The sequence below is a fragment of the Phoca vitulina genome, unplaced genomic scaffold, assembly GCF_004348235.1.
Source record: "Phoca vitulina isolate PV1807 unplaced genomic scaffold, GSC_HSeal_1.0 scaffold16, whole genome shotgun sequence".
NCBI lineage: Eukaryota > Metazoa > Chordata > Mammalia > Carnivora > Phocidae > Phoca > Phoca vitulina.
In genome coordinates this window covers 12142757-12167211 of record NW_022589719.1, presented here as the reverse complement: position 1 = coordinate 12167211, position 24455 = coordinate 12142757, and the positions used below count along the sequence as shown (strand labels likewise).

At 34.8% G+C, this 24455-nt stretch overlaps 1 protein-coding gene across 1 annotated transcript in view; it reads left to right on the top strand.

Moving 5' to 3' along the window:
• CCDC73 (coiled-coil domain containing 73) overlaps positions 1-24455 on the top strand; it is a 117029-nt gene that overhangs the window by 22278 nt on the left and 70296 nt on the right. The window contains exons 2-5 of the mRNA XM_032413939.1: positions 4092-4163; positions 8800-8871; positions 10514-10549; positions 11477-11551. Of these exons, the coding sequence (XP_032269830.1) occupies positions 4092-4163; positions 8800-8871; positions 10514-10549; positions 11477-11551 (255 nt within the window). The remainder of the gene's footprint in view (positions 1-4091; positions 4164-8799; positions 8872-10513; positions 10550-11476; positions 11552-24455) is intronic.

Sequence of the window (24455 nt, the reverse complement as noted above, 5' to 3'; positions counted from 1 at the left end):
TGTAACTTCAATAAAGTATCCAAGAATATAGAACCTTAGAAGTGTTTATTTTTTATTAGCTGCCTTAGGACTACAAGGATTTAAGTGTTTTTATAAAAACAATAAAAGAAGAGTAATTTGATGGCTTATTTACTCTTTATAACCTTTAGAAAGTGTCATGCTTTTTTAAAAATGCTTGCTTCAGGCTGTAGTTTTACAAGATGTGCTGTGTATTGGTCAGGCCTCTTCAATTCTTGACCCTGAACAGATTTAGGGACATAGTACATACAGCAGGCACATGTCCAAGCAGCCAAAACTGTGACTGGGTACTTTTATTCTCCTTTTCAAACTCATAATCCACCTCCTACGAAATTGCCCAATTCAGTTTCTCATGTTGTCTAATAAAATACTAATCATTCTTTCAGATAGTTTCTTAGTTTGATTAGCTACAAAGTATTCAAGATAAATATCACTAATATGCATGGAATAGCCTAAAAGTTCATATTTTAAAGAACCTCTTTCCTAATTAGTATTTAAGCTACTGTTTTCATATTATTCAACTTAGTCTATTACAAAGATTTCTGAAATAGAAAAATATTCTAAGAACATTTGTAGGAATTCTTAATGCTTTTGTTTTTCTATTCAACAAATATTTCTAATTGTTATTTTGAAATGTTCTACCGAATATCAGAATGTACTTGTATATTTAAAATAAGTAATATGATTTTGAATGTCTTTCTATCTTCTGTGGGATATGAAGATTAGATTCTGAGGTTTTTGAAGGAAAGGAGTGTATCATAACAATCCATATTGTCCCACAGCACTCACAATTTCTTACAGGTAATAAAATGGCATGTTTAAGAGGCTCTGGAGACAGATCATCTAGGTTCAAATACTAGCTCTGCTGTTTTGCTGCTATGTGCTTTTAGGGGAGTTACTTATTCTCTTGCTAACCTAGTTTCCTCATCTATAAAATGGTGATAATAAGAGTACTTACCTCGAAAAATTATACCTATGATTAAATTAATACATAAAAAGTGCTTAGAACAATATCTAAATCACAGTAAGATCTCAGAACCCATTTAAAAGAGAAGTGTATAACCAGGCCCACATGAAGAAAGCAGTATCTTGCACATTTTCAGTCCAACTTCTTTGGGATTTGATAAGATGCATACATCTTATCAAGATATAAAATGTTTCTGTCTACCCAGGCCAGTTCTACCCCTACTCCCTCCCCAAGAGGCAACCACTCTTTTGATTATTTTCCACTGTCAATGGGTTTTATTTTTTCTGACACTTCATATAAATGGAATCATACATATGTACTCTTTTAGGTAAGGCTTCTTTCACTCAGCATGATGTTCTAAATTCATCCATATTGTTGTGTCTATCAGCATACAGATCCATGTTTGTTAAGTGTACACTTACGTATTTCATTTTCTCTGGAGTGATTATAAATTATGTTGTATTTTTAATTTTGTTTTCAATAGTGTATAGAAACATGATATTTTGAGTGTTGATCTTTATCCTGAGACCCTGTTGAACTCAGTTATTAATTCTGGGAGATTTTTTTTTATAGATTCCTTGGGGTTTTCCATGTATACAATCATGTCATGTACAAATAGAGACAGTTTACTTCTCTCTGATTTGTTTCCTTTTTTTTCTCTCCTCTTTCTCTCTCTTTCCTTTTTTCCCTTTCCTTGTCTGTCTATCGATCCATCCAGTCTTTTATCATTAAATATGATGTTAAGTGTAGTGTTTATGAATGCTGTTTATGAAATTGAGATAATTCTCTCTATTCCAAACTGGCTGAGAGTTTTTATTATAAATGAGTGTTGGGTTTTGTCAGTTGTCTTTTCTGTCAATTGTTATGGTCATGTGACTTTTCTTCTTTAGCATGTTGATATGGTAAGATATATCAACTTAATATTGTTGTTGAATCAGCCTAATATATCTGGAATAAATTCTACTTGGTGATGGTGTATACATTGTTGGATTCCATTAGCTAATATGTTGTTGAGGATTTTTCCATCAAAATTTGTGAGAAGTATTGGTTTTAGTTTTCTTTTTTTGTACTGTCTTTGTCTAGTTTTGGTGTCACAGTACATAGGCCTTATAAAATGAGTTGGGATGTGTTCCTTCCTCTTTTATTTTTCTGGAAGAAACTGTAAAAATGGTGTTAATTCTTTATATGTTTGGTAAAATTCTCTAAAGATGAAACCATGTGGGCCTGGACATTTATTTTCTTGGGAGCTTTTTAACTAGTAGTTATAGGGCTATTTAGATTGTCTATATCACCTTGGATCAGGTTTGGTAGTTTGGGATTTTGAAGAATTGGTCCACTTCTGTAAGTTGTCAAATTTATGAGCATAAACTTGTTTGTAGCTTTCCCTTACTAACTTTTTAATGGTTGCAGAATCTGTACATGGTTTCTTTTAGCTCTTAGAGCATATTTAAATTGTTGATGTAAAGTCTTTGTCTAGTAAGTCCATTGTCTGTACTTGCTCGGAGACAGTTCTTTTTAACTTTTTTTTTTTTTTTTTTTTTGCCTGTGTATGGATCACACTTTCTTGTTTCTTTGTATGTTTTGTATTTTTTGTTGAGAACTGGACATGGACATTTTGAATATGTGGCAACTCTGGAAATCAGATAATTTTCCTTACCAGGGTTGCTGTTTGTTGTCATTGTTTGTTTAGTGGCTTTTCTGAAAAAATTTTGTGAAGTCTGCTGTTTCTGTCATGTGTGGCCACTGAAGTCATTGTTCTCTTAATTTAATGATCAGCTAGTGCTTTGTTTGGCAGAGATTTCCTTAAATACCTGGAGCCAAAACAACAACAACAACAACAACAAAAAACTCCCAGGTTTTGTAGCAGGGCTCTCTCTATGCGTGTTGGGGCATACCTTCAACACTGTATACAGGCACTTTTCAAGTCTACCTGTTGAATTTTTCAACAGAAGAATCAGATTTCTTTAGTGATACCTTACGTTTATGGTGTAGGCTAATTCAGGAGTGTTACATGATTTTAAACATAATCAGGATTTTTCTAAGTAACTGCTTCTTGCTTGGCTTTGGGCCTTCTTCCTTGACATTGGGACTTTTGTGCTGCCTCCCAGAGAGAGTCTGTCTTTGCAGCCCTCCCAGCTGATCTCCCTGTTCTTTTTATTTGATGCTTCTTTGTCAGGTCGTGGCTGCAGGTGGGGGAATACGGGCATTCTCTGACTTTATTAAGCTTCAGTTCTTAGGTGAAACTGGGTCTCAGGGTGAGGTCTTCACAAGAGTTCTGATCAGCTGGGCCTACTGTATTCCTATATTCTTGCTGTTTTTCTGCTCCTCCTGCCATGATAGAGCTGTTATTTTTTTATCCTAGCCTGCTTCTAGCTGCAGTGGCTTTTCACTGGAGCTCTCATGCTATCATTTTGATTGCCCCTCCCCCTGTAGATTAGGCTCTTGTTCCTTAGGGGAGATGAGGAAGACTGGTCTGTCTAGGTGGAGTTTTCAGTGGTGGACCTTGGTCCCCTTTTCCAGCTGTAGAGGGTTTCCACTAGTGTTCTTAAGTATAGTTTTTGTTGCCCTTTCCCTTACAGATTAAGATTCTTGGTCTGTAGGAGAAATAGGGAAGATGGGTTGTGACTGCTCTTCTCTTCCCCAGCCAGTACCACAGGGGAGAGCTTCTCAGATTGTTGGATTCTTCCCATCTTTCCCTGGAAGCACTTGGGGGGCTTCCTGGAGGAATAACCTTGTAAAATATATAAAACCTCCTTATTTCTGGGGCCCCTGGGAATTCACATTCTTACACTAGTCCACGTTCTGCCTTTACCAATTTATTAAGAACTTTCAGCTGAGTTTTCTTATTAGCACTCAGTGGTTTATGTCCCAGGTAAGCAAATGCTGTGGTTCTCTTCTCCCTGCTGGAGAGAGTTATCTAGAGTTTGGGTTAATCGAATCATCTGGGACCTCAGTTCTCTGATGGGTTTGTCTATCTAATTTGCAATTTGTCCAGATTTTTTTCTTGTTGTAAGCATGAGAGGATGCTCTTTTTATCTTTCTACAAAGAGCTGAAATGTAAAATTTTAAAGTCCTAATTTTCCTAGCATTTTTCTTTTTTATTTAGGAAGCAGAAACTCAATATGAAGAGCAGATTGGTAAAATTATTGTGGAGACACAAGAACTTAAATGGCAAAAGGTGAGTTTTTGTTGTTGTTGTTGTTGTTTTGTTTTTTTAAGATTTACCCCAGAGAGAGTGAGCATGCACATGAGTGGTGGGGGAGGGGTAGAGGGGAGAGAAACTCAAGCAGACTCCTCTGAGCACGGAGCTGATGTGGGGCTCAGTCTCACCATCCTGAGATCATGACCTAAGCCGAAATCAAGAGTTGGATGCTTAATGAACTGAGCTACCCAGGTACCCCAAAAGTGAGTATTTTAAATTTTTATTTCAGATTAGTCTTTTTAGCCTCTACTGAAAGAGGTATTCTAATCCTTAATTGCAGTTGGAATTTTTAAATTTCCTAAACATATTTGGAGATTGTGCATCATTTTAAACAAAGTCTCAAGAGAATTCTGACTAAAATTGTTTTTAATAACATCTGGGCCTCCAGAACACTGAGAATGAAATTTTTTTCCAGGCTTTCTGTTAATAATGCTGAGAACTACTATGATCTATTTAATGTCTGAGAAACACATTGTGTATTATAAGAGAGTCAAAATATTTTTTAAGAAGTGAAACCTCTTCATTTTCCCAGGCTGTTATTGCATACTGTAAGCAAATATTAAAAAAACCCCGATATCAGAGGGACACCTGGTTGGTTTTGTTGGTAGAGCATGTGACTCTTGATCCCAGGGTCATGGTTCAAGCCCCATGTTGTGTGTGGACCCTGCTTAAAACAAAAACAAAAACAAAAAACAACCGCCAGTATCATCAGATCTGATTCTCTCTCTAGACTTACTTATACGGAAGCACTTTTGATAGTGCTTCTCATGCCTCTCCACCAAAGTAATCTTAATAGCTAAAAATTGAAATCTTAATTATGATGGCCCCCTTCTTTTCACTCTTTGGCAATACTGAAATAGGAAGTTGGAGGTAACATATCAGAATCAGAATTCAAGTGACAGAGGATAGCTCAAACTAGAAATGATGGGAATTTTGAGACCAGACAGGCCCACAAGGTTGTGTAGAATACGGGAGTAAAACTAGAGTTGGGTTTTATGAGGTCCAAGGTATCGAACCTCTCTGCAGAAAGAAAAAACAGATAAACACTAAGTATAAACTGAAACCCCACGCAGATTTCAAAATGTAAAGTCCTATCTTATTTTTGGATAGAGAGAGTCAACAGTATAAAGTTATCCAAATCCTTAAGTTAATCAGTATGCTTAATACAATCCAATACCAAGAGTGTTTTTGCTGTTCTTAAGCTGTTCTAAGGTTTATGTGGAAATAAACGTACAAGAGTGTCTGGGAAATTTTTGAAAAAGCACAGGACGAAATAATCACACTAGATTCTTAAATATATTATTATAAACTGTAGTAATTAAGGTAGCTTGGTGTAGCATACATGGATAGGTATTCCTCAGAACATAATAGAGTCTAGAAGTAGATTCAAATCATAAGATAAATTAGTGAATGATAAAGGTGGCATTTTTTATTCTGACAAAATTCTAAACTTTCTTTGGAATTTTCATGTCCTTTTTGAGCTAAAGCAGTAAGCAGTTAAATGGAGTCAGTGTTAGAGCTCTCCTCATCTTTAGAACAACAAAAACTTGCCCATGTATTGTAGAAGAGTGGAGTTACAGAGAAATTTAAGTTCCTTAAGGTTCCTCAGTAAACCCCTGAGGCATAGCTATCCAGGTAAATTGTTGACTTTCCCAGGACAAAACAAACAGGTCACACCATCTTGATCTAAAGGAACACTATAGAAAGCAGAACGTATATTTACAGTGGTAAAATATGTAGAGTCAGATAGCACTGAAGGTAAAATAGTATTTGGGCTCAGTACTACAAAGAATTGGGGCCACAGTTATTTTATTTCTTTTTCTTGAACAGATCTTTATCTTTCCCCATTGGGTTTCTTGACTGGGAAACAACAATGTTCAAAGACTGGTATAAAATGTGATTGATCCTTTCTCTATTAGGCTTTTAGACTATTGGCTTTAATTCTTAACTTCTGGTTTTAGAGATTATGTAAAGTTAAGTAGAGGTTTGCTGCTAATATCAGTATGACATTTTGCCCACAAAGAGTGCCACTTCAAAGAAATCTTAATTTGGTTTGATCATACATAGAGGTATCAGGAAGTCAGTATCTGATTGATTAGCTGTGATCTGATTACAATAGAAAAATCCTCAGGGATCTAAAAAAAAAAATCAGGGAAGAATTTAATTTTGCAGTTCTGTTTACATAGTAGATTCCTTTCTCTTATGCTAATGGGTGTGGTGTCAAAAAGGCGAAAATAATATGTCTCACTTGAGGATCCAGGGATAACAGTTGGAAACTGAAACAGTGGGGAGTATCTCTGGATTATTAGAGATATTCACTATCTGAGTAGCTCATGGACTCTGAGGAAGAGGTTATGTGATGATGGCAGGATTAATGGTATGACTAAAACATTTGCAAAGTTTCTTTTAATATTTAGAGAAATTTCTTTTTGCAAGTTTGAGGATAAAATGGGAAGTTGGGTGCATGATTTGCCTTCAGAGCAGTATCATTGATTTGCCCACTTGATGTTTTTCCCCTTCATTTTCTTAGCTAGTTCAGGAAGGTTTTTCCCCAGTACCCTTTCTGTTTATAATAAGTATCTACAAGTGTCTTTACCAAGAGGCTCACTCCTTCAGTGCTTGATGACTGGAGTGGGAACATTAAGTTGTTTTATCTGTAAGGCCTCCAGTTTATTCTGCTTTTGTCAAAGGCTTTTTGAACATCTGGACTTGAGATCTAGTAATGGGGCCATTTCCCATTCCAGTTTTTGTTGCATATTAAATCTCCTATTTCCAGGTTTAAGGCTGGTCACAAAAAGTAAGGAGGAGCTAGAGGTCACATTTACTTGAGAATGTACTCCTCAGAGAACCTATCCCTGAGGTCCTCAATAAATTCTTTCCTTCTTTGCAGGAGTGGATTAGAATCTAATTTATTTTCATGGAAAACTGAATAATAGCCTCTGAAAGATTTTGTCCAACATCTACACCTTTTCTAAATCTGTCTGGTTTCTTGTGCATTTTGTGATTCCCTGTCATTCTTGGGGTCTTCTCACTTTGCTTTTTCCATTCTTCTTCTTCTTCTTCTTTTTTTTTCATTTGAGAGTATGAACCATTGGTACAGATCTGGGAACTGGTAGTACTATTTTTTAAAATTAGCTATAAGAATTGAAATATTTTTTAAAGTTTATTTTATTTATTTTTTTTTAGTAATCTCTGTGCCCAGAACAGGGCTCAAACTCATGCCCCAGAGACCAAGAATCATATGCTCTTCAGACTGAGCCAGCCAGGCGCCCCAAGAAGTAAAATATTTTAAAGTAATTGCTAACTTCAGAAAAAACAAAAAGCTCTGTTAGATAGAATTGTAATTACGGTATATTATATGGCTGAGCATTGAGTAAAAATTGCGTAGTCATGATAGTACAAATACTGAAGATTGATTTAAGTCACAGTTTTTATGTAACTCTGTTGGAAGAATAGAGGGAGCAGATGTTAGGTAATGGTTGTACGAGAAAGCCAAACTCCCAACTATCGTAACAGAAGTCAGATAAAATTTTTAAGTTGGTAAATCAACATATATTTAGAAACATGGAGTCAAATAACAAACACTCGAAGATCTAATTTTTTTTTTAAGTGTGAGAATTATTCACTAAACATAGAAAAAAAGTTTGAAGTCGTCTTGAATCTGAAGAACAGAACACACAACTTCTATCAAAAGTGGGGGGAGAGAAGAAAAAAAAGAAATGGAATCATATATGTGGATTTAAAAAAAATGCCCTATGGTGGTTTTGATTTTATAAAAAAAATTACTTTGGTGAATTTAGAGAATTGTGTCCTCATGTGAACATTTGTGCTTAGATAATAAAATGGGTTTCTTTGGGAACTCTAAAAGACTATAGGTGTCTTGTGTACTAAGACTACTAATTTTAATAACTTTTGATGAAATATTTTCTTCAAGAAAGCTTTGGAGTGAGCCATGTTTAGAGTGTATGTGTGTGTGTTTTAAAGATTTATTTATTTGAGAGAGAGAGAGCATGTGCGTGCATGCGAGCAGGGTGGGGGGAGAGGCAGAGAGAGAATCTCAGGTCAACTCAGCATGACCCTGAGATCATGACCTGAGCCTGTTATCAAGAGTTGGACACTCAACTGACTGAGCCACCCAGGCACCCTGAGTCGTGTTTAGAGTTTAAAATTTTATTTATTTATTTATTTATTTAAGATTTTATTTATTTATTTGAGAGAGAGAGAGAGCATGGGAAGGGGGAGTGTCAGAGGGAGAGGGAGAAGCAGACTCCCCAGTGAATCAGGGAGCCCAATGCGGGACTTGATCCGGGACTCCAGGATCGTGACCTGAGCCGAAGGCAGTCGCTTAACCAACTGAGCCACCCAGGCATCCTAGAGTTTAAAATTTTAAAGAAATGCATTTTATCATGAAGAAACAACTGAAAGAATAATTATTGTATGCTGATCCATGACAGGTAAAAAAATCATAGAATTGGTTTAAAGTGCATTTCAAGAGCATACAATAATATGTGCAATAAGTGTTTAACTTTTATTTAAATTATGAACCTAATTAAAAGTTAAAGCTGAAAGTTGCTCAAATTTATGTTTTAACTTTTCATAATTTTTAAAATAGGAAGCGCTTCAGAATCAAAAGGAAACATTAGCAAAGCAACACAGAGAAGCAATGGCAGCTTTTAAAAAGCAGGTAATTTCATAAGGATAGGCAAAAACAGTTTCAAATATTTCACCTCCCTCCTGTCCCCATATGAGTATTATGGCATACTCACTGAAGACAAAAAGAGTATTAATGGAAGCAGGAGATAAAGTTATTTTGAATCACAACTGACACGTAGTAGAATGAGTTAGTTAAGGGGAGAAATTGGGAAAACTTTTCTTGGAGATGTATTTTCATCTGTCCTAAATAAATTAGGTTAGTGATGTGTGTGCTCTTGTTCTTTCTCTCCCTTTCCCCTTTATCCCTTGGATTAGAGTATCCTAGGGTCTTACCTTTTCTGCTGTCTTCCTTTACGCAAGCCAGAAGTAGAATGCTGATGAAAAGCTGAGGTGGAAGGAGGGAGATGTGAAGGATGAGATGTGATTATCATGCACTGAGCCCTTCATAAATACTATCAGCAACTAAGAGCAGAGAAAAACATATATATATATGATTTAAAAAATGAATAGCAACTCCTTCAGTTAAATTTTGAGTTCTATAGCTCTTCTTTACTACCTCAAATTGCTCTTCAGTCCCTCATTAGAAAATGTAAGTGTAAGAAATGTGGTCATGAAAAATATTCTCAAGAAATTTTTTTCTTATAGTCATTCCAGCATCGCCATTGTTTTCTTCCTTTTTCCTTCCCTCTTTTGTCTTTTTCTCCATACAAGTGTGTATGTTTAGAAAGAGAAATGCATGAAAAGAAATACACCTATATAAGGTAAATCACTAGTTGGTTGAGGTTATTTGTAGTTCACACTGTAGTGTGGATTTGTTTAAGCAGATGATAAACTTTCTTCCTTTTAGACTGAGATTAGCCTCACCAAAGTTATGGGAGTTTTAATTGAAGACTAAGGAAGCAGAAGCCAAATATACCACATAGTATTCTCTAGGAGAGGGCAAGTCTAGGTCTCTTGTCACAAGGGACTTTCGGCAAAATAAGAATATCTGGGTATCTGAAGGGTAATGGAGAAAGTGCTCTTGGGCTCTTTTTTTTTTTCTTGTTTTTGTTTGTTTCTTTTCCTCCCTTCCCCTCCCCTCCCCACTCCTCTCCTCTTCCTGATTCTTGAATGTAAATGAGGGATGTGGAAAATGAGATGGAGAAGTTCCGAAGAAAAATTTTATTTCTTGACAATTTTACCTAGTATCCTTGTGTTGCTTAGAATATTCTATTAGTTTTCTTTGGCATGTTGACCCTAGTTACTCTGTTTTAAAATATCACTATTTATTTATGAGACAGCTACATGCATCTTTTTAAAAACGTTTCAGAAAATACTGTCAATGCTAATACAAATGATACTGATTTCATAAAAGTGTGCCTTCAGAAAACATTACATATTATTTAAGAGTAGATGGCAAAATATTGAAACATTGAAGAAAAAAAACCCGTGGAAGGAAAAACTAAATTTTCAGGGACCATTGGTATCCCTAATCATGTGATTAAATTGTTCATTTCTTTTGGTGTCTGGCTTTTTGCCACCTTCTATGCCTTTTATTATTTTATTTTCTCAGTGTAAAGGCGGCACATTCACATTGTATTACATGTAAAATATTTTTATAGTCTCACTGACCAGTGTAAATCACTGCTAACAGTTTACTTACCTGTATTTTAACTCTTAAAATTATTTATCAGTTGCAAATGAAGATGTGTGCCTTGGAAGAAGAAAAGGTATTTATTAATTTTTTAATAATTTAAAGCCTAGTTAAGTGCATTTGATTATCAGTTGTTCACCACAATGAAAAGGAGTATTAGCAATAGATTAATGGAGACTGTTAATTGCTTAAAATCTTAGAAATTGAAAAGAGCCAAGGAAATCATGTTACCTCTGTCATTTTACAGTTGGTAGTACTGAAGCCTAGCAAGATTAAATGACTTGCTGAAGCTGAAGCTCTCATTCTGAAGTGGCGAAGTTGGGACTAGAACTCAGCTCTCTTCAGCCCCCAAATTAATGTTTTTTCTGTTCTACTGTAATGTTTTTATTAAGTATATTTTTAGTGCTTTTTCAATGTAATTACCTGTTTAAATAAACATTAAAATGATTTGCATCTGGATGTACACCAATTGGGAAAGAAGATACAACTCTGAACTAGAAATTCACCTAGCATTAAATATTTTCTCTAATTATTTGTTAATACATGTTTTTATTATGAATGAACATACTATTTACAAAGGCCTTTTAAAAAATTCTCCCATATCTTTATAAGACAAATATACTTGTAACTTATTAATTAGAATATATTTATTCTAGCTGTGTGAATTAAATAATTATATAGTGTCCATAAATTCTCAGGAAGGCTCTCCTGATAAAATGATTATCATGCACTGAAGCCTCCATAAATATTTGTTATAATATTACACTGATAAAATGATTTGTTATAATTTTCATTTCATGATATTTATAATCTTATAAAGGCCTTATTGTAAGTTCATGATATTTTAAAGTCATTAGGAATGTAAGTTGTGGTGCAGATCCAAGTTTAAAGATGTGAAGTGTTAGTTTTAAAGTAGAGGTTTTGGTTCTTGAGCTTTTGTATTTTCCCCATTAATAATATCATTTACATTGGAAAGTACTGAATTATAGTTTTTTCCTTAAAGGGAAAATATCAGCTTGCTACAGAAATAAAAGAAAAAGAAATAGAAGGATTGAAGGAAACATTAAAAGCATTACAGGTAAAGTAACTTAGTATTGCTTAAAAAAATAATTTGGTATTTTAGCATTGTATTACTAAAGTGTCCACTAAACATGTAAGTTAGCAAAACAAAGCTGACAAAAATTCATATATCATATAACTTAGTAATTTTTTCCTGAAAGCCTCGAATTTCAAATTAGTAGGATTTTCCTCATCTTTTATTTTAAAAGGAAATATTAAAATAGCTTCATTATTTCTTACTGTAATATAATTAAATAAATATGTTATTTTTAACACTTTGTAAATAAAAAAACCAAGTCAGGCCTGTGTATTATAACTGATTACCTGTGGTCGTTAAAAGTGAAAATAGAATAGCATTAAGCAAGTCATGATTATTTGTTAAGTACTGTGCTTATTTTCTGCAAATACAGAGATGACAAAAACATCACATTTGCCTTTAGGTTGTTCGCAGTCTCGTATAGAATAGAGAGGCATACAGCTAATGATGATTCGTTAAGTATATTTATTGAGGTCTACAATGTGCCAAGCACTGTTCTAACCACTGGAGATATAGCAATGAATAAAAAGAACAAAAATCTTTACTTTTATGGAGCTTCCATTCAAGGTGGGGGAAAACAAGCAATAAAATGAGATACAAAGTAAAATAAAGATTGTTAGGAGAGAAATACATGATTTTGAAGTTATCACCCTATAGATAACATTAATTACAAAGACCAAAATATATTTTTACAATGGAAGGATCCTGACGGTCACTACCTTAATCAGGTAATTCACATCATAGTATGGATTTGTTTAAGCATCTGATAAACTTTCTTTAGTTGATTAAGGTAGTAAGAAGATTCCCTTTTCTTCATATCCTCACCAATCTTGTTATCTCTTGTCTTTTTGGTCATAGCCATTCTAAAAGGTGTAGGGTGATACCTCTTTGGGTTTGATTTGCATTTCCCTGATGATTAGTGATGTTGAACGCCTTTTCATATACCTGTTGGCCATTTGTATGTCTTTCTAGAAAAGTCTATTCTGGTCCTCAGCCCATTTTTTATATTGGTTTTGTTTTGTTGCTATGGAGTGTATGAGCTTCTGATATATTTTGGATATTAACCCCAATCAGATACATGGTTTGCAAATGTTTCTCCCATTATAGGTTGCCTTTTCACTCCATTGATTATTTCCTTTGTTTGCAGAAGCTTTTTAGTTTTATGTAGTTCTAGTAGACTATTTTTGCTTTTATTGCCTGTGCTTTTAGTGTCCTATCCAAAAAATCACTGCTTGTGCTAATGTGAAGGAGCTTTTCCCCTGTGTTTTTTCTTCTGGTAGTTTTATGGTTTCAGGTCTTATGTTTAAGTCTTTAATTCATTTTGAGTTGATTTTTGTATATAAGAGATTTTGTATATGGTGTGAGATAAGGGTCTGATTTGTCTTCTGCATGAGGGTATCCAATTTTTCTAACACCCATTATTGAAGATTATCTTTTCCCCATTGTGTATTCTTGGTGCCCTTGTTAAAGATCAGTTAGCTGTAGTTGCATGGATTTCTGGTCTCTCTATCCTGATCCATTTAACCAGTATGTCTGTTTATACCAGTAACATACTGTTTTGATCACTGTAACTTTGAAATATATTTTGAAATCTGGAGGCATGATGCCTCTAGCTTTGTTCATCTTGCTCAAGTTTGCTTTAGCTATTATTTTCTGATTTTAGGGGCTTTCGTGGTTCTGTATGAATTTTAGGATTTTTTTTCTTTCTGTAGAGATTAACATTGTGATTTTGATAGATTGCATTGAATTGGTAGATCACTTTGGATAATATGGACATTTTCACAATATCCTTCTATCCATGAACACAGGATGTCTTTCCACTTAATCTGTCTTTTAAAATTTCCTTCATCAATGTTTTATAATATTCAGTGTACAAATATTTTACCTCTTTGGTTAAATTTATTCCTAAATATTTTTTTAGTTGTTGTGAATGGGATTGTTTTCTTAATTTCTTTTTGGATAGTTTGTTGTTTGTGTATAGAAATATGGCTGGTTTCTGTATGTCAGTTTTGTATCTGCAACATTACTGTATTCATTTATTAGTTCTAACATGCTTTTGTTGAGTCTTTAGGGTTTTCTACATAACTGATCATGTCATATCCAAACAGAAAATTTTACTTCTTTTGGATTTGGATGCCTTTTATTTCTTTTTCTTGTCTAATTGCCCTGGCTAGGACTTTCAGCACTGTGTTGAAGAAAGTGGTAAGAATGAGTATCCGTGCCTTCTACTGAATTGATGGTGATGTTTACTGTGGGCTTTTTATATATCGCCTTTATTGTGTTGAGGTAAGTTACCTGTGTACCTATTTTTTTTAGAGTTTTTATCATGGATGGATGTTAAATTTTGTCAGATGCATTCTCTACATCTATTGAGATAAACCTGTGGATTTTTAAAATTCTGTTAATGTGATGTATGACATTTATTAATTTGCATATGCCAGACCATCTTGCAGCCCAGGGATAAATCCCATTTGGTCACATGTATGAACCTTTAACATGCTGTTGAATTTGGATTGCTAGACTTTTATTGAAGACTTTTGCATCTATGTTCATCAGGGATATTGGTCTGTAGTTTTCTTGTATTATCTTTTTCTGACTTTGTTATCAGAGTGATGCTGGCCTCATAAAATGAGTTTGGAGGTGTTTCTTCCTCTTCTGTATTTTGGAAGAATTTAAGGATTGGGATATTAATTCTTCAAATGTTTAGTAGAATTAATCCACGAAACTGTCTGGTTTGGGGTTTTTCTTTCTTGGGAGGTTTTTGATTACTCATTCAATTTTGTTATTTGTGATGGGTATGTTCAGGCTTTCCATTTCATCTTTTCTTCAGTTTTGAAAGGTTGTGTGTTTCTAAGAATTTATCCATTTCTTCCAGGTTATCCAATTTGTTGGTGTATAGTTGTTTCTTTTTATTTCTGAGGCATCCACTGTAATGTCTCCTTCCATTTCTGACTTTATTGATTTGAGTCTTCTCTCCTTTTGGTAGTCTAGCTAAGGGTTAGTAGATAGATTTCACTTACCCTTCCAAAAAAATAACTCTTAGTTTTGTTGATTTTTTTCCTATTGTTTTTCTGTTTATTAGTTAATTTATTTCTGTTCTAATCTTTATTATTTCCTTTTGCTGATTTTGGGGTTAGTTTGTTCTCTTTTTTCCTAGTTCTTTGAGATGTAAGATTAGATTGTTTATTTGAAATATTTCTTTTTTTTTAATGTAAGCATTTATCATTATAAAATTACCCATTAGTACTGCTTTTGCCACATCCCATAAGTTTTGTTATGTTGTGCTATTGTTTTTATGTGTCTCAAGATACTTTTTAGGGGTGCCTGGGTGGCTCAGTTGGTTAAGCGACTGCCTTCAGCTCAGGTCATGATCTCAGGGTCCTGGGATCGAGCCCTGCATCAGCCTCCCTGCTTGGCGGGAAGCCTGCTTCTTCCTTTCCCACTCCCCCTGCTTGTGTTCCCTCTCTTGCTGTCTCTCTCTGTGTCAAATAAATAAATAAAATCTTCAAAAAAAAAAAAAGATACTTTTAAAATTCCCCCTTTTTGGACACAGCGATTGTCCAAGAGTGTTGTTTAGTTTCCACATACTTGTGAATTTTCCTGTTTTCTTACTGTTATTGATTCTTGTTTCATTCCACTGTAGGCGGAAAAGATACTTGGAATGATTTTGATCTTCTTAAATTTGTTAAGACTTGTTTTGTGACCTAACATGGTCTATCCTGGAGAATGTTTCATGCGTACTTGAGAAGAATGTGTATTCTTCTGCTGTAGGGTGAAAAGTTTTGTGTATATCTGTTAGGTCCATTTGATCCATAGTGAGGTTTAAGTCAGCTATTGCTTAATAGATTTTCTTTCTGGATGTTTTGTACATTATTGTAAGTGAGGTATCAAAGTCTCCTACTATTACTGTATTTCTGTCAATTTCTCCCTTCAATCTGTTGATATTTGCTTTATATACTTTGGTGCTCAGATGTTGGATGCAGGTACAATTGTTACAGCTTCCTGTTGAACTGACTCCTTTGCATTATATAATGACCTTTTTTTTTGTCTCCACAGACAGATTTTGACCTGAAGTCTATTTTGTCTGATATAAATATAGGCACCCCTGCTTTATTTTTGGTTACTATCTGGTATATCTCTTTCATCTCTGTACTTTCAGACTATTTGTGTCCTTAAATCTAAAGTGAGTCTCTTGTAGATAGTACAGTAGTCCCCTTTTATCAGTGGGGAGTATGTTTCAAGACCCCCAGTGGATGCCTGAAACCATGGATAGTACTGAACCCTAAATATACTGTTTTTTTCCTATACATAAATGCCTATGATAAAGTAAATTAAGCACAGTAAGAGATTAACAATAACTAATAATAAAATAAAACAATTATAAACAATATATTGTAATAAATGTTATGTGAATGTGATCTCTCTTTTTCTCTTTCTTTTTTCCCCCTCTCTTTCTTAAAATATCTTATTATACTAAACTCACCCTTCATGGCACCTGGGTGGCTCAGTCGGTTAAGCATCTGACTCTTGATTTCAGCTCAGGTCATGATCTCAGGGTTGTGAGATCGAGCCCCACATTAGGCTCCACACTCAGCAGGGAGTCTGCTTGAAGATTCTCTCTCTCCCTCTCCCACTCTCCCCACTCTCTTTCTCTCTCAAATAAATAAATCTTTAAAAAAAATATGCTCACCCTTATTCTCTTCTTTTGATGGTGTGAAATGATAAAATGCCTATGTGATGAGATGAAGTGAGGTGAATGATGTAGTGTTAGGCTTCTATTAACCTTCTGATGATACATCAGGAGAATCATCTGCTTCCGAATTGCAGTTGACCACGGGTAATTGAAACCATGGAAAGTGAAACCACAGATAAGTGGGAACAGCTATATATCACTTGGTCTTGTTTTTTTTTCTTTTTTTATCCTGTCACTCTATGCCTTTTGGTTGGAAAGTTTAATACATTTACATTTAAAGTAATTATTGATAGGTGTGGAATTACTGCTATCATTTTGTAAATTGTTTTCTGTTTTGTGGTAGTTTTGTGCATCTCTTGTCTTCCTTTGTTATTTGATATTTTTGTAGTGCTTTTCTCTGATTTTTTTTTTTTATCTTTTGTGTATGTATTATAGGTTTTTATCTTTATGGTTATCTGAAGTCTACACTTTGCCCCCTCAGCTTTGTGTTCTTATAGCCAAGGTTTGCATCTTTTTATATTGTGTATTCATTAATTTTTATTTCTTAACTTTTATATAAGGGTTAAAAGTAATTTATGTACTACCGATTCAGTCTTGAATTACTCTGTATTTGTCTATATACTTACCTTTACAAATGAGAATTATACTTTCATGTGCTTTTGCATTGCTGTTTGGCATGTTTTTGTTTCAATTTGAAGAACTTCTTTATGTATGTTTTATAAGGCAAGTCAAGTGGTAACTGATTCCCTTAGTTTTTGTTTGGGAAAGACTTTCTCCTTCATTTTTTAAATGGTAGTTTTGCTAGGTATAGTATTCTTGGTTGGCAGATTTTTCTTTTGATACTTAGACTATATCATCCCACTCTCTTCTGGCCTGCAAGGTTTCTGCTGAGAAGTCTACAGATAATCTTATTGGAGTTCCCTTATACTTGACAAATTGCATTTCTCTTGCTACTGTCAGAATTCTCTTTTTCCTTGACTTGACAACTTGATTATAACTTGTCTCTGTGTATTCTTCTTTTGGTTCATTCTGTTTGTAGTGCTCTGAGTCTCATGAATCTGGATGTCCATTTCCCTCCCAAGATTTGGGAAATTTTCAGCCATTATTTCTTTGAATAAGCTTTATTCTGCCCCTTTCTCTTTTCTTCTGGGACTCCCATAGTGCTTATATTGATTCCTTTGATGCTGTTTTATAAATCTTTTAGGCTTTCTTCACCCTCTTTCATTCATTTTTCTTCTCTGATTGAATAATTTCAAATGATCTGTCTTTGAGTTCACTAGTTCTTCAATTCACTGTGGCCTTAAAGCTCTCTCTTGCATTTTTTCATTTCATTCATTGCATTCTTCAGCTCTACATTTTATTTTTTGTTCTTTTAAAAATGATTTCTATTTTTGTATTGAATTTATTTTTATACATGTATTTTCCTGATTTTGTTGCATTTTCTATCTATAGGTTTTAAGTAAACTGTTTTTTCCTATTAATGACTTATTACATGATCCTGTGGTAAGACACTTTGTCTTCCTGAGCCTCAATTTTCCTTCAGGTGAAAGGAAGAAATTAAAAACATCAGAATTTCCCAAACAAACAAACAAAAAAAGAATTTCCTAAACAAGATCACTTCATGAACCAGTAATGTATCTACATTACTCTGGATGTCAGGAGTAAGGAATTTAGGGAGAGGTCTTCATTCACCCACCCAGAAGCAGCATGAATAAGAGAGCATAGATGGAAGGTGGTAAAAGTTGGATTATGAGTAATGACCTGTCACATTTTAAGCTCTGTAGTTCTATGATGTCATGTTATTTCACTAAATTTTAAACTTACTGAATTTATAAATTAAGATAGTAATTACTCCTACAGAACTGAGGGTGTATTTAATACATAATGTATTGTTTGTACCATTGAAACACAATTTTATTAGGCCTTACTTAACCACAGTGACAAAGGGAATTAAACTGCTGTAGTGTGTACATTTATCCATGAGGAATTGTTAGACATTTGAATACTTCTATAGTTTGGAGAATCATAAACTTACAGAGATGTTGGAAATACAATATAAAGAACTTACTTTTTCCTGAGTGATTTAAGAGTAGTATGCCAGTCTGATACTCTACTACCCCCAAAACTATAGTTTATCTTTCCTACAATCAAGGACATTCTCCTACCATCGAAATCAGTAAGTTAACATTGACACATAATTATAATCTAATTCTCATGCCCCAATAAGGTTTTACTAGTTATCTTAATAAGGTGTTTTATAGCCAAAAGATCCAGTTTGAAACCTTGTGTTGCATTTATTTGTCTTCTTTAATTTCTTTTATCTAGACTAGTTCCTCAATCTTTGAGTAATTTTTGTGACTTTGACACTCTTAAAGATTACATACAGTTATTTTGTAGAATATCTCTCAATGTCTGTTTATAATGATGTTTCCTCATGATTAGAATTCGTTGTATATCTTTGGCAGTAATATTACAGAAGAAAGGTCTTGTTCTTATAATCAAATCCTATCAGATAGTTCTTGATTTCATTTTCACTATTGGTGATGTTCAGTTTGATCATTTGTAAGGTAGTATCAGACAGATTTCTCCATTGTAAAGGTACTCTTTTCCCCTTTGTAATCAGAGTATTTTTTAAGGAGATACTTTGAAATTATGTAAATATTTCTCACCAAACTTCTACTATATTCGTTTATTTTTTTATATCAGTGTAGACTTACAGATTTTTTCAGTGGATTAAAATCTATGACTATCATTTATTTTGTTGCTCAAATTATCCTTGATTTGGCTAGTGGAAGTCCATAAAACTGATTACTGAGTCCTTTAGATATATCTTCATTCTTTCAGCATTTTCCTGCTTTTAGATAAAAGCAAAATGTGCCAGGATCATTTTGTAATTTACTTGACCTTGCACTGGAATGAATGCCATGTTGCCCTGGTTCCTTTTAGTGGAAAATGGTATGTAGAAGCAAAGATCTGGGCACTATTGTACTTATTACTATTGATACATCACTGCTCTCAGACTTTCTTGGTGGACAGAGATCTACGTATGTATTTATATACACACAAATATAATTTATGTTTATTTATAATTTATAATGTTTATTTCCCTAACAACCTATGTATATCAAAAATCATGAATTCACATTACCTCCAATTTTAATACAAAACCACGAGGTTAATTTTAGTTTATTTCCTTTCTGTATTTATACATTTCTTTCCTCTTACAGTGAGAAATGCGCCATTCTTTATCCTTAATATATTTACTTCTTTGATAAACTACCCAGTATTCAACCAGTTTACCATTTTGCCATGCCTTCCTTCCTAATATGGATGCCCTCTTTTCCCTGCTCGGACTCTGACACCATGAACTGGGTTGCACTTTTTCAGGGTTGCCCTCCTCACCTTACTCAGCTTCTTTTTAAATTTTATTTTAATTCCAGTATAGTTAACATACAGTGTTATATTAGTTTCAGGTGTACAACATGGTGATTCAGCAATTCCATACATCACTCAGTGCTCTTGATGACAGATGCACCCCTTAATCACCATCACCTATTTCACTCATCCCCCCACCCACCTTCCCTCTGGTAACCATCAGTTTATTCTCTATAGTTAAGAGTCTTTTTCTTGGTTTGCCTCTCTCTCTCTTTCTCTTTAAACTTTGCTTGTTTGTTTTGTTTCTTAAATTTCACATGCAAGTGAGATGATATGGTATTTGTCTTTCCCTGACTGACTTATTCTGCGTAGCATTGTATACTCCAGCTCCAACTATGTCATTGCAAATGACAAGATTTCATTCTTTTTTATAGCTGAATAATATTCCATTTTATATATATATACCACATCTTCTTTACCCATTCATCAGTCAATGGACACTTGGGCTGCTTCCATAGTTTGGCTATTGTAACATAGCTATAAACATAGGGGTGCATATATCCCTTTGAACTAGTGTTTTTGTATTTTTGGGGTAAATACCCAATAATGTGATTGCTAAATCATAGGGTAGTTCTCTTTTAAATTTTTGAGGAACCTCCATACTGTTTTCCATAGTGGCTGCACCAGTTTGTGTTTCCACCAACAGTGCATGAGTGTTCTCTTTTCTCCACATCCTCCCCAACACTTGTTGTTACTTGTGTTTTTGATTTTAGCTGTTCTCACAGGTGTGAGGTGATATCTCATTGTAGTTTTGATTGGCCTTTCCTTGATAATAGTGATGTTGAGCATCTTTTCATGTGTCTGTTGGCCATCTGTATGACTTCTTTGGAGAAATGTCTTTCATGTCTTCTGCCCATTTTTTAATTGGATTATTTGTTTTGGGGGTGTTGAGTTTTACAAGTTCTTTTTTTTTTTTAAGATTTTATTTATTTATTTGACAGAGACACAGTGAGAGAAGGAACACAAGCAGGGGGATTGGGAGAGGGAGAAGCAGGCTTCCTGCAGAGCAGGGAGCCCGATGCAGGGCTCCATCCCAGGACCCTGGGATCATGACCTGAGCTGAAGGCAGACGCTTAACAACTGAGCCACCCAGGTGCCCTAAAATTAAAAATTTTAATGGCCGTTCACTAAAAACATGTAAACAATAACAAGGTCTACAAAAGGGAAACTGATAGTTCCTTACTACAGTCCCAAATAATATAAAGCCAGTTAATAGAAAATTAATGGGAAAATAAGGTTTGCTGTAAAGAAATGTATTTTATAGTCAGCTTTTTATAAAATTTTTCATAAAGTGAGGGATAACTATAATAGGAAGACATTTGTACTTTATCTTTGAAATTGTCTTCTATACTTAATAAATTAATTAGTGTCAGTATAGTTTTGTTTCTGTATTGGAAAGATGCTTGTATCTTATACTATAATCCACTTCTATGTAATTTTAGAATGAAAAAAGTCATTATATATAATAGCCTCCATAAAAAGATTTCATGTGAGTCTAGTTATATTACTTTCAAATTCTATTTATGTTTCATAGGAATGTAACTATGTTGTAGCTTTTTAAGGTGGGAAATGCTCTAGAGATGCTGATAAAATGTAGCTGTGAATCATGATTCAGAAAGAATTAAATGCAGAGGTGTTAATGTGTGAAGAACAAACAGTGACTTGAAAGAATTTTATAAATTTGCTCTAGATGTATGAGTTTTACCTTTGGCAAATGGTAGCTATGTTAGTGAAGGTTCTTCAGTGAAACAGAATCAATAGTATATACATATAGGAAGAGATTTATTATGAGGGATTGGGTTACCCAACTATGGAAGCAGAGAAGTGCCACAATCTACTTTACTGATTCCACTGCCTCAGATGCTGATGTCACCCAGAAACACCCTCACAGACACCCCCAGAAATGTTTAATCTGGGCACCTTTTGTTCCAGTCAAGTAGCCACATAAAATTAAATATTACAGTAGCAAATAATAAATTCAGGATTAGAGTGAAAGTGTTCTGAAGTTTGTTTTCCTCTTTTTTTTTTTCTAGATGACTTCTACCCTTTTACTTTTCTTTTGTCTGTATGCTTCAAAAAATACTCTGATCTAGGGACGCCTGGGTGGCTCAGTCGTTTAAGTGTCTGCCTTCGGCTCAGGTCATGATCCCAGGGTCCCGGGTTGAGCCCCACGTCAGGCTCCCTGCTCGGCGGGAAGCCTGCTTCTCCCTCTCCCCCTCCCCCTCCCCCTGCTTGTGTTCCTGCTCTTGCTGTCTCTCTCTGTCAAATAAATAATAAATAAATAAAAAAACTTAAAAAGATACTCTGATCTCATACCATCTCATGTCTTTCAGATGGGATCTATGTGCAAAGGACTTTCAAATATATATCTCCAGCCCCAAATCCCACCTGGATTGACATGAAATTTGATATATTCAAAACCATGAACATGATTTTTTTGTTTTAGAAAATATCCCCCTCCTGAAAACTTCTCTGTCTTTTCTTTCCTCATTAATTATGCTTCCCTTTTTTTCCTGTTGCAAATTTTTCCAGCATTCCCCTCAGAGTATATCCAGAATCTGACCACTTCTCACTATATTTATTATTAAAACTCTAGTCCTCTTTCATTATCCTCTTTCATCCGGATTATGACAATAGCTTATTAAGTGGTTTTCCTGCTTCCACCTGTGTCCCCTGTTAGTGTCAACAGAGTGACCCTTTAAAAAAGCAAGTCAGGGTATGTTATACTTGTGCTTGGAACTTTTCAATGTCTTCCTGTCACAGTCAGTGTAAAAACCTAAATCTATATCATGCATTGCAAGACCGACAATGAATTGCCCCCCTTGCCTCCTACTTTTCTCTGAACTCCTCTATTGCTGTTCTTCCCCTTGCTTGTTCCCTTCCAGCTACATTGGCTTTCTTGTTTTTCTTTTGTGTGTGTGTACACATTTAATTTTATTGTAACAGAGCAACTTGTACACTTTTAATGTTTAAAACTGAGCATCATCTTTCCTTTCCAGAGAAAGAAAAAGAAATTTAAAAATAAACAGGAACAAAATTATGGTAGAGAATGTCAATTCCAAATAAGATCCTACAGGTTCTGCTCATTCTCCCATTGAGTGGCAGGACTCAAGTCATCATTAGGAGAGAATTTTATTTTAAAAGTGTCAACTTAAACTACAGGGTGTCGTTAAACATCACAATTAAACATGCCAAAGGAGAAGACAGTGTTGTCAAAATCCCCACTTAAGCTACCTAAACATCTCAAACTGACCTTTTGCTGACATTCTATAACCCCATTTTTAAAGTTTTTTTTTTTTTTTTAACAACAGACAGTAGACAGATACACGTTGGTAAGTGCTAACTGTCCATATTTACATAGAGACACAGTGTAATCTCTGAGCCCAATATACAGAGAAAGGAGGAAAAGTTAGAATTCTATGCACTACTACACAAGGCTAAGGGAGCAGAAGATTTTTCTTTTTTCCCACAGAGCACAGGGGTCTTGATTCCATAAAATGTTGTTGTGACAGGAAGGGATAAAAATGAATTTGGACAGAAGAAAGAGAAATTAAAGAGTCGATCCCATTTACAAATGCACCCAAAACCATAAGATACCTAGGAATAAATCTAACCAAAGAGGCAAAGAATCTGTACTCAGAAAACTATAAAATACTCATGAAAGAAATTGAGGAAGACACAAAGAAGTGGAAAAATGTTCCATGCTCATGGATTGGAAGAACAAATATTGTGAACATGTCCATGCTACCTAGAGCAGTCTACACATTCAAAGCAATCCCTATCAAAATACCATCCACTTTTTTCAAAGAAATGGAACAAATAATCCTAAAATTTGTGTGGAACCAGAAAAGACCCCGAATAGCCATAGGAATGTTGAAAAAGAAAAGCAAAGCTGGCGGCATCACAATTCTGGACTTCCAGCTCTATTACAAAGCTGTCATCATCAAGACAGTATGGTACTGGCACAAAACAGACACATAGATCAATGGAACAGAATAGAGAGCCCAGAAATGGATCCGCAACTCTATGGTCAACTAATCTTCGACAAAGCAGGAAAGAATGTCCAATGGAAAAAAGACAGTCTCTTCAACAAATGGTGTTGGGAAAATTGGACAGCCACATGCAGAAGAATGAAACTGGACCATTTCCTTACACCACGCACAAAAAGAGACTCAAAATAGTTGTAAGATTTAAATGTGAGACAGGAGTCCATCAAAATCCTAGAGGAGAACGCAGGCAGCAACCTCTTCGACCTCAGCCGCAGCAACTTCTTCCTAGAAACATCGCTAAAGGCAAGGGAAGCAAGAGCAAAAATGAACTATTGGGACTTCATCAAGATAAAAAGCTTTTGCACACCAGAGGAAACAGTCAACAAAACCAAAAGACAACCTACAGAATGGGAGAAGATATTTGCAAATGACATATCAGATAAAGGGCTAGTATCCAAAATCTATAAAGAACTTATCAAACTCAACACCCAAAGAACAAATAATCCAATCAAGAAATGGGCAGAAGACATGAATAGACATTTTTCCAAAGAAGACATCCAAATGGCCAACAGACACATGAAAAAGTGCTCAACATCGCTCGGCATCAGGGAAATCCAAATCAAAACCTCAATGAGATACCACCTCACACCAGTCAGAATGGATAAAATTAACAAGTCAGGAAACGACCGATGTTGGCAGGGATGTGGAGAAAGGGGAACCCTCCTACACTGTTGGTGGGAATGCAAGCTGGTGCAGCCACTCTGGAAAA